Here is a 10311-nt window from a genome sequence, read left to right on the forward strand (position 1 = left end):
CAACACAGCAGTGTTTCCTGTGCATCTCAAAGGTTGTTTTAGGCTTTCCCAACTTTAATCAGTCCTAATCATGAGAGTTTTCTCTAGAAATATTTATCCTCCTTTCCCCTGTGTATGGGAGGCACCAGTAGCGATTTTTCACTGCTGTCTCAGACCACAGACAGAAGACAAAACTCCTGCCAAGTTGTATCCTGCCATGTCTTTGCCCCATACATTTTCATACATTGGAACGGCCTTCTTCAAGGTTTTACTTTCACACAGAGGAAACTTGCCAAGGGACGTATCTGATTCTGTCATTTATCACCTCCTGTGGAAAAACAGCCTTGGATATGGGTATTAGTATCAGATATCAAAACTGAAAGCAAACACACCACGTAGAAGATGCACTGATTTATTAATAGAATAAAAATGAAATGTAGTGACATAGTTGTTTCCACTGTTAAAGCCATAGAGACAATTAGTGTCCCATTTATACACTTGATGGCATCACTCAGTAACTCATTCATAAACTCTGACGTGTTCAGGTCAGGTATTACAGAAAACATTGCCACAGTGAAAGCAGCTTTCCTCTGTTACAAAGTGGATAGCTACAGCGTCCCCAAGGTTTGCAGCTGCATCAGTCTCTACTGGAGGCTTTCACATGTCCTCTGTTTTAATTCCTGAGACTTTCTCCACCTGGAAGAGTTTTCTAAAGCCTTTCAACAGCAACAGAGGGAAATAGCTCAACTTCTTGTGGGGTACAAACCCACCCTTCAGGCAACAGAATGCATTGATCATTACAGGAAAATGGGCTCCATTCCAATATGCTGTGGGAATTATTCGTTGCAAGGTCCCTGCTGATTATTAGCATTTTGAGGCAACAGTGATAGAGGAAAATGTTTGTAATGGAATACTTTCAATCATAATTCTGTTTTCTTTGTTTCTACTTCTGCATCATACATTCTGCCATGTCTTAAATTGTCACCCATTATTTTTGTTAAATCATAGCAGCTGTGAGTTCATAGACAATTCATTATCAGTGTGGAGCTTCGTGTGATCTAGCACTATCTGAAAGAAATAGGAAGCATTAAGTAGGAAATATTAAAATTAACTTTGCAACTTCCCCCAATATATGATTATCCCTTAAATCAGGTACAGGAAACAGTATAAGCTATGAAGATAATTAAAATATACTCTTGGGTTTCACTGGATTAAAACCGTTGAAAACTTATCCCTTATGGATACAAAGGAAGATAAAAATCATATTGCATCTGTCAGGGGACAGAATGTGTCTAGAAACAGAGTAAGTGGCAAAGCCTTCTCCTGTAGATATGTATCTCTTGCACACTGTTTGGAACAGGTATCTGTGATACCGCTATGCAGAAAAGCCCTTGGAAAAAACCCTGTTTGCTTCCAAGTGTCATATGTGGAAGGTACAACAACCCACGAGGAGCTGGGCATTAGAATTTGAACCTAAGAGAACAGAATGATAAGGACAGATGGTGATCTCTAAAAGAGATCTCCCTCAAAAAGAATTAAAAAAAAATCCTCTAAAATGAAGTGCATATTACTGGCACCACAGAAGCCCAGAGATAACATATACAGCCCACAAGCCTGCAGAGAGTATCATATCCATAACCAGCTGGCTGAAAGTAGTAGTCATGTAGCAGAGCAAGCTGGGGAGTCTCCTGGAGTCACATTTACTGCCTGAGTCTGGTTGTCCATATCAGAGAGGGATTTGGTACTGGAGTTTTCAGACAGCACCAACTGTTCAGAGAGAGCAGGAGAAGCAGCAGCGTGGTTAGCATGCTCACTCTCCTTTGTTGTAACAGTGGGAGCTGAGTTTTCTTTAGCTGTCCCAGCACGATTGTGTGACTGGCTGGCTTGTCTCCCTGCTTCTGCCTCCTGCTGCTGCAGCATCCGCTCCACCTCTATCTCAAGTTCCAGATTTTCCTCATCTGCCTCCACTTCCAGCTGCTGCATTAACTCCTCCAGCTTCCTGGCCTTGCGGAGCTCGTTCTGCTGTATGATCGTGCACAGGTGCTCTGTGAGGTGCTCCTTGATCTCTGTCTTGTGTTGGAGGTCCAGCTTGGCTGCCACGTACTCCGACTCAGCCTTGTCGTACCGTTTCCTGCAAAATCAGCATCATTTCTCGTGGGTTAGATCTCAAAGCACTTTGCAATCTGCCACACGGACAGACACTTTAAGCATCCCTGAAATGCATTATGCCAGTTGTTTCATGATATGCTGCTACCCTAGTTTAAAGGGGGAGGAGGAAACAAGTACAAATGCTTTAAGCCATCTTCTTTTGACACATTGGCCTCCATCGCTCCTACATTGCAAGAGTTAATTTGCTTGTCTGAAATACAGAGACTGAATTGCAAGCAAGCATTTTTACCGCCAGTTTTAAGAGATGCAACACTAGCAGGAGAAAGAAACCCTCAGAAGTTGTAATGTTTTCACACTTCAAATGAACAACTACCCAGCAAACTGCAACACTGTAAAGCAGTTTGGAGTTTTTCTAGTCCAACCGTCAGCACAATGGATACAGATGCTATGAGGGTGCTATACATACTTGCACTTGGATCTGATCGAGATGCAGACTCTTCTGGCCACCCAGATACACATTCTGAAAGTCACGAACTCCACAGATCAACATAGCATCTGACATCAATAGTGATCACAACTTTTGTGTGGCAACAGATGTAGAATTTCATTGCAAGCATTCCCCCAGGACATACCTCCTGCCAATCTGTGTTTCCTGTCATGGCAAATATAGCCAAAAGGAAATATTCCAAATATTTATTGAGGTCGACGTATCCCGGATATGCAGCACTTTAATGGTTGGTGTCCATGTTAGTGATGTATCTTCAACTACATTCATTGAAACTGTATATTAATTCAGCTTAATTATTAGAGAGAGAGATGCAATCTTGCTCAGCAGGAACGAGAACAGAACAAGAAAGTCAAGATTTCCCTGGGTCAAGTATCCAAAATGGAAGAGCCAACACTATGCTGGAAGCTTCTGCACGGTCAAACATTTGGGCCAAAATCACATATCTTCTCCACACCATAATTATTAAAATTCCATTCCACAGTAACTGTCAGATGCCATCAACCACGTGCTCAGAATTATTTAACACTGCACTTCTTGACCCAGTGAAAAAGATTGGGTTTTAGCCCAAAAATAGAAGCCAAGGACTGAAAAAACTGCTTTCAAAACCACCACTTAAAAGTAAATCAGCCTTGGCTCATAATGTACAAAAACTACAGCACTGTAATTATGCAACTCACGCTTCCAAATCTCTCCCTCACAAAAAGATTTACTAAGTCCATCAAAATCACTGTTTCAGAATTTCATCTCCTTTGTCCAACCAATATCCCCTCTGTTACCCTCACTATAAACTGCTTTCCAAAAGCTGGAGCTGACTGTTACATTCTCTTTTGCTATTAAGCATTTCAAAGAGACATGTTATTAGAAGATTTGGATAAGGGCATTTGTAAGAGTGTTTAGCAGTTTCAGAAAGCAGAGTTAAGCCAAAAATACAATGAAATGTTTCCCTCTCGAGGATAAGAAATTCAGCATCCGTACACACTCAGCTACTGAAACTGCAGTTAACCTTAGATATTTCAAATGATAATCATGCAACCCAAATCCTTATTTTTTAAGCTACTACTGGTATTTTTTGAAGACTAATTACCACACTTATTAGCCTGTGGTCGACATACAGCAGAATTCTTAGGTGGAAATAGACATTTCACACATTGAATCCTGAACCAAAAACCTCAACCAAACATTTCCATTTTATTCAACGACTACATAAACATGCTGATGTTTATCTACTGATGTTGTGGTTTACCCACAGCTAAAAGGGTGTTCCCATTAATTTCTTGCACTTAAGGAACTCATCAGAACCAGAGTGATTAAAGGCACATTGCGAAGGGGGAAAGCTTACTTTTTCCTCCCAGTTCCAAAAACACTTCAGCAGAATTCTGTTTTAAGCTTAATTGGTCCCATAGATTCTAGCAGGACCAGACCTGTCATCAAAAGTCAAGTTTCCTTGAAAGGAAACTTAGGATTTTTGGAAAAGATCTCTTTTCCCTAAGAAGAAACAATAAAGCAGGGCTTAAGGACAACAGCACAGTTAAAGCAGTAAGTATGCCTCACAACAGCACAAAGCTGGAAGGCATAGTCTGCAGTCAGAAAACAAACTTCAGTTTCCAGATTTCAAGGGGAAAACGAGGAAATAGAAAGCACACTTTTACCTCAAGGTTTCTAAGCAGACAGTCTGAGGGGCTTTACATACGCATTATTACAGCGACCTCACTCCATTACTGCTTCAGTGAGTAGAAACAATATTTGCTCCCTCTACTCAGGAAAGGCTGTTCCCTCCTCATCCCTGCCTGGCACTTACCGGGCATAGGAGTAGTCCAGGCTGGCTTGGTCAATGCGGTTCCGCAGGATGCCGATGTCAGCAGACACCATGTCATCTAAAGCTTGTAACTCCTTCTGAATCCTTTTTAGCTTCACCGTTTCAGCTTGAGTTCTTTTGGATCTGCAAAAAGGAAGATGTTTTCTTTTTCTTTGCGAGCCTCTTTTCTTGACATAATGGGCTTCATTACATTTGCAAAGCAACTACTGTCTTTATGAGCTACTCAGAAGGCTACTCCTTTATGGTTTCAGACTGCTGATCTTACTTAATATCCACAGGGATCTAAAATGTCTGCTATTAAAGGACTACATCAAAATTATGTAATGACTGTACTGAAAGTACCTAAAACGGATTGTGTTCCTTCACTGAGGAAACACACAAGTAGTTGCTGTATCTAAGCAGCTCTCAGCATAAGGAAACAGGAAAAGACCTGGAGGGTGAGTAAGAGGGGGAAGGGTATTCAGTCCTACAAATATCCCCTTTCAAAGAAGTCCAGCTAGAAGGGGCCAAAAAGCCACCTAACCTAAGCTTGATTTCACTGTTGTAAAATCATTCCCAGAAGTCCTGGCCAAATCCCAGTGAAGTCAATGGAAAGTTTTACCTCAAACACAAAGGACTGCAACCAAGCCTTATGCAACCTTTTTCAGCTCAGCCTGTTCATTCCCTAGTTCTGAAAACTGAACGTTGCTAAGGGCAGCAGGCTTCAATGGACTTCTCTCTCAGGCAAATAAGCAACTTGCAACAAGATTTTACACCAGGTCACTTTGCAACTGTCATTCTTCCTCAACAGCAAAATTGTGCTTTTCAGCCACTGCTTTACTCCAGAACATGGGTAGGAAGTGACACCACCTCTCATTTGACCAGCTGATGCAGGTGAACAGAAGCAGACATCTTTCAGTGCTACTTAGAGCCTGAAGACCTTTAAATCTCAGCTGTAGCTCCTTGTCCACTATCTTCCATGTCTTCCTCCCTCTCCTTGTGCCAGCCTGGTGGCATTGTCTCACAGTGACTCTGACCACAGTTATTTGTTACTTAAAAAAGGCAAAAGAAAGCAAAATCTTCAGAACGTCAAAGAGAATCTTGTGCACAGTACTGATATTAATTCATCTTTACTACTCAAGAGCTTCAATGGGCAGAACATGACACTTTCCTGGGAGAGGACTGTGAGCCAGAAAGCTGTGCATCACTTTCCTTGATTCAGTACTATCAATTGCTCCAATATTCTTCTTCACAAACCTTGCCTGACTTGCAGTTTTACCTATCTTGCTGGACAACACTATTTTCAAGTCTGGTCACCGGAAAAACAAGAGCTAACAACTCTAAGAACACATGAATTTCTATGTATTTTAATCAGCCACGTGTAAAAAACTTCTTAAAGCTTGATAGTTTTTTCCTTTCAACACTTTTCACATATTAGTAAGTCAAACTCAAAATGCTTAATCACTCATGGCAAGCATGTAATCACAGGGAACTGTCTGTCACAGCTGCTAATTTGTGGAGCAGTACGTGGAGAGCAAAGAGAGGGGGAAAGAAGGAGATTTTAAAAGAAGATATATAATTGGTTGCAGATTGAAAGGAACCTCTTTCTCAGCCCACACTGCAGCACAGGCCCTTACCTCTCAGCAATAGCTTTGGCCAGAAGTGCCTTCTTGCGTTTATTCTTCTCTTCTATCAGCCGTTGCTCTTGCTGGAGGATCTCCCACCGTGATTTTTCCTGCCTGCTCATTGACAAGAAGATCAAAATTGATAGCAAGTTCAATTCGCTCCCTGTCCTCCACACAACACCGATAATAAACATCATGTTTCCTGGAGCAAACTCCAAATAGGCTGAAGGAACAATAAACAGTTTTCTGCAAGAAGTCACTGAGACCAATAAACATTTTCAGATGCAATGTGCTGATCAGAACACAAATCGTCACATGCAAACACGCTGCTGGCTCCATGATTGCTGGAAGAAAGAGCGTTCAACACTTCCTCAGAGTTGGATAAGATTTTTCACATAAAGGTTGTGCTTTACCACTGGGTCGAAGCAGTTCCAGTCTTCTTATTAGCTGCTATGAGTTAACTGTTCAGTTTGCCAATGCAGCCTCTTTTTTTGAAAGTGCTTTTTCTTATCAGACAGACAATCTGTCTGCCTTATAACAGAGCACTCAGACAATTAAACAGATGGAAAGAAGAGCTGATAAAAATTACAATGAAATTGATTAATGAGGAAAACAGCATTTTCCTTTTATCACTGTGGAAAGAGTTACATTGATTCCATTTCCTAGGCCACCACAACTACTGAGAGATATAACTGATCCCAGAGAATGGAAGACAAGGTTCTTGGTGAGAGGGGACAACCTGTGTGAACGCAATTGGGTAGGATTAAGGGGAAACAAAACCTGCTTTGTTGCTTTTCCATCCTTCATGCCTTCTGAGAAGTCTCTGTTCCAAGGTCTTGCTCAGTTTAACAATGCCAAAGTAATTCAGCTATGTTTATTTTAAAAACCATTCCTGCACAAGAATATCTCTTCAGACTTCTCACCATTCTATTCCTAAGACCACATACCGAGAAAAATGTTGGACAAGATTTAAATTGGACTGCACAGGCTTGAATAACTTCAGCAGATTCGTGGGCGGTTGTGGCACCTAGATGTTATTTGCTCCCTATACCTTCTCTGCTACGCTTCAACTACCTTCCACACACAGAAAATGTATTTTTCACCACCAGCGGGAAGGAGCAGAACAGTCAGTACACCCACTGAGCACAGGAATAATTGGGTACTGCTCTGTCAAGTGCAGCTATTCTCATGAAGAGACTGCTCTCTGCAGCTGGGTGATCCCAGCCAGGTGACTGCACAGCCAGCAGCTGCTGCCCCTCATGATGTATCTGTGAGAAACAGGACATCCTGCCACTGTTCTTGGAACTGGACAGAATCCTCTCCAATGGGAAGCACCTTTGGTCCCCTCTAAAATCCTACAAGCACTTTTATCCAGGCAAGAGAACCATATGCAGAACTGTGCGCACTCAAGGAAAAAAAACCTCACACTTGGATACAGGCAGGAAAAAAAGCACAAAGGAGGTAAAAGCAAGTCATTTCATATTAAAAATGCCTGCCCTCTCTTACATTTAGACAACAGCTTCCTTCTATAGGCTACTGTATGTATTCTGGATGATGAACAAAGTAACTGCCTCATGCAGTCAGACTCCCAGCTGCGTTCCATACTTTTTCCTTTCTCTCTCATAGGTACCACTCTGATGCTTTGGGGAGAGACAGACACCCCAATATGGGCTGATAAAGAGTGAGAACTCGAATTGTGAAAGATAGAGAATTCTTTAAAATGGAAATTTTTATCTTTTTAACAGGAGAGATTAATAAATCTACAGTAATATTGTAATTTCTGTAACTCTGTGTTCCCATTCACAATATATCTACTTTCAAAAGGTACAGCTACTTTCTGTTGTGGATGCTGGCTTGTCTATGCAACATGATCCAGATGAGATTAGATCTTCACAAATCACTGCGGCAGACCTCCTCGATTCACAGTCCCACTGCTATAGGAAATCATTCAGGCAGTCATGGTGCTTTTCTGCATGGATTAAATGACATAATTTGGTACTGAATCAGGTCTAACCCAACTGACTAGAGATGAAAAGCAAAGGCTCAAAGCAGAGGAAGAAAACATTCTCTCTCACACCTCCCTGTTAGATAAAGGAAAGTTCAACATTCAATTTCGCTTTACAGTAAAACAAAAGAATAAATTCACACAGAATAAAACCATCCCCCAATTTTACCAACTTACTAACAATTCCACTTTCTTTTTCTCCACTGTAGTGCTCGTCTTTGGAGTGAGGTTCCGGGCACTGTCACTACCATCACAAGGACCTGCTGGCCTCGCCTCCTTTTGCTGATCTTTGCTGTCACGTTGCCTTTGCTCTGCTAAAGGACGATGTGATGCTGGCACGGGCTGCTGAGGATTACAAGGTTTATGTTTTGGTGCAGACAGCAACTGCTCAGGAGGAACTGAGGCTGCTCCACCCTGCAGTCCCAGCTTCTGGCATTGCTGCTGGAGAGCTTTTTCTCGCTGCAGTTGCTTCCAATTCTTATTTGCAGGCTGGGGATGACGCGGCTGCTCCAGCGGTTCAGATAAATCTATCAATGGATGAGGGGGAGAAAGAGAATTAAAAGCAGGCCTTACAAACAAACATGGACTGTAAACTGGCTACACTGGGGCAAAACCAACCTAAGGACAAGACACATCTGGGTATCAAGGGAAAGCATCCTGAGGAAAATCCAGGAGCTTGGAAACGTTCTGTTGGTCTAGGAATCGGGGGTTTTAGGGAATGCGAGCATCCGAAAACGAGAGGAGGGAGGAAAAAGGGATTGGCAGCGGGGGACTAAAGGAAGAACTTCGGGGAGGAACAGAGGCGAGTCCAGGGGAGAACCAGATCTAGGGCCAAGGGAGGTCCAGTGGGCAACTCGGGCTTTATAAAGCGAGGGATAGTGAAGAACAAGGCGAAGACAGGTAGAGATGCACGAGCGGGCCGGAGGACAGGCAGGCGTAGGCACAAGAGATCGGGCTGAGGGCACGGCTAGGAGCACGAGGGCCTGCTGGCTGCACCGCACCGCGCCGCGCCCGGCCCCGCCGCTCCCCGGTGCCCGGCCTCGAGCTCGGCCGCACTCCGTACCTCGCTGCAGGCGCCGCAGCTCCTCCTGCGTGAAACCAGCCCAGCCCTCAGCACCGGCCATGGCGCTTCCTCCTTCCGCTCACGGGGCACCGCGCCACGCAAGCCCCGAGGCTGCCCCGCCGCCGCCGCACCGCTCGAGCAGGCGAACGCTGCGGACAGGCCCGACCGGCAGCGTGCGGCTTCCATGGCGACGCGGCGGGGGCTTCGCGTTTCCATGGCGACGCAGTGGCACAAGATGGCGGCCTGAAGGGATGCGAGAAGCGGGCAGTGGAGGGCAGGGCCGGGGCCCCGTCTGCGGGGCTCCTTAATAAAGCAGCGTTAAAGCAGCAACGCCACGACGCCCCGGCCATTTATAGATCGTAGTTAGGCAGTCTTAGCGAGGTATTTTTCTCTGCAGCATCTCAGAATTGTGTTTGTAGGGGCACAGAAAACATCCCTGGGCCCTGTGCAGTAAGGGAGGTGTGAGCCCGGGCACGTGTTCTCCGCCAAATAATTGCCGAGACCAAACCTACACAAACTAATAAAGAAATATGAGATTAAACGTGAGAAAAGATTATTTCAGTGCTAACAAAGTCACGCATCCCTTTCTGGGAGGGATGGGCTCCTGATGTAGCAACATTCTCTCTCTAGCCGTGACAGCATGCATGTTTTCCAGCCAGCCCAAACTCTAGCTGCTACTTGAAGCCTACCACAAGTCTTGCAGATGAACCTACCTGCCTGAGAACATCAGGTAGAACACACAAGCCTCAGGTTTAGCTAAAGCAGTCCAGTGGGCTGGAGGCTTAAATACATCATCAGTAATAAAAGGGGGATGTTTTTCAGTGCTTAACAACATCCCTTGTGGTTTCCAATCTGTGAGGGATTAGTCAAGCTCTGAAGAATTGCTGTCTCCTAGAACAAATTCATTATTTGATGGCCACGCATGAGTTCACAATTTATTGCGGCAGCACTTCTAAGTGCTCCTGCATGACTAACACATGCCATAAATAGCAACCCTACTCAGAGGAGATGGAGTCCTGGACTGTCACTTGCAGGCAGGTTTCAAACATTTCTGCTGGGATTTAGCCTTTGGGGAGCAGACACATCACTATTTTTCACCAGCAGCTTGGTTGTGGGCCAGGGTGAAACAGAGACATGGCAGACATCCAGTGGAGAAGAAGCAGAGCACATTTATCTCCATTCTGTCATAGACATCATGGGGTCTGTTCATGGTCATCACCAACCAGG

The 10311-nt window shown here is 44.1% G+C and overlaps 1 protein-coding gene across 2 annotated transcripts; it reads right to left on the minus strand.

Moving 5' to 3' along the window:
• Positions 1 to 375: 375 nt before the first annotated feature.
• On the minus strand, positions 376 to 9821 carry GORAB (golgin, RAB6 interacting). Of its 2 annotated transcripts, XM_048944100.1 has the most exons (5): positions 9085 to 9821; positions 8203 to 8548; positions 6029 to 6130; positions 4395 to 4535; positions 376 to 2110 (listed from the first exon to the last, which is right to left on the minus strand). In XM_048944100.1, exons 1-5 carry the CDS (start codon positions 9143 to 9145, stop codon positions 1639 to 1641), a joined length of 1122 nt encoding a protein of 373 aa, XP_048800057.1. In that variant the 5' UTR covers positions 9146 to 9821; the 3' UTR covers positions 376 to 1638. The 2 variants fall into 2 exon arrangements, with proteins under 2 accessions (XP_048800057.1, XP_048800058.1); XM_048944101.1 differs by lacking the exon at positions 376 to 2110 and having other exon boundaries at positions 4391 to 4535; positions 9085 to 9575.
• Positions 9822 to 10311: the final 490 nt, after the last annotated feature.

Source organism: Lagopus muta, chromosome 5 (genome assembly GCF_023343835.1).
Source record: "Lagopus muta isolate bLagMut1 chromosome 5, bLagMut1 primary, whole genome shotgun sequence".
Classification (NCBI taxonomy): Eukaryota; Metazoa; Chordata; class Aves; order Galliformes; family Phasianidae; genus Lagopus; species Lagopus muta.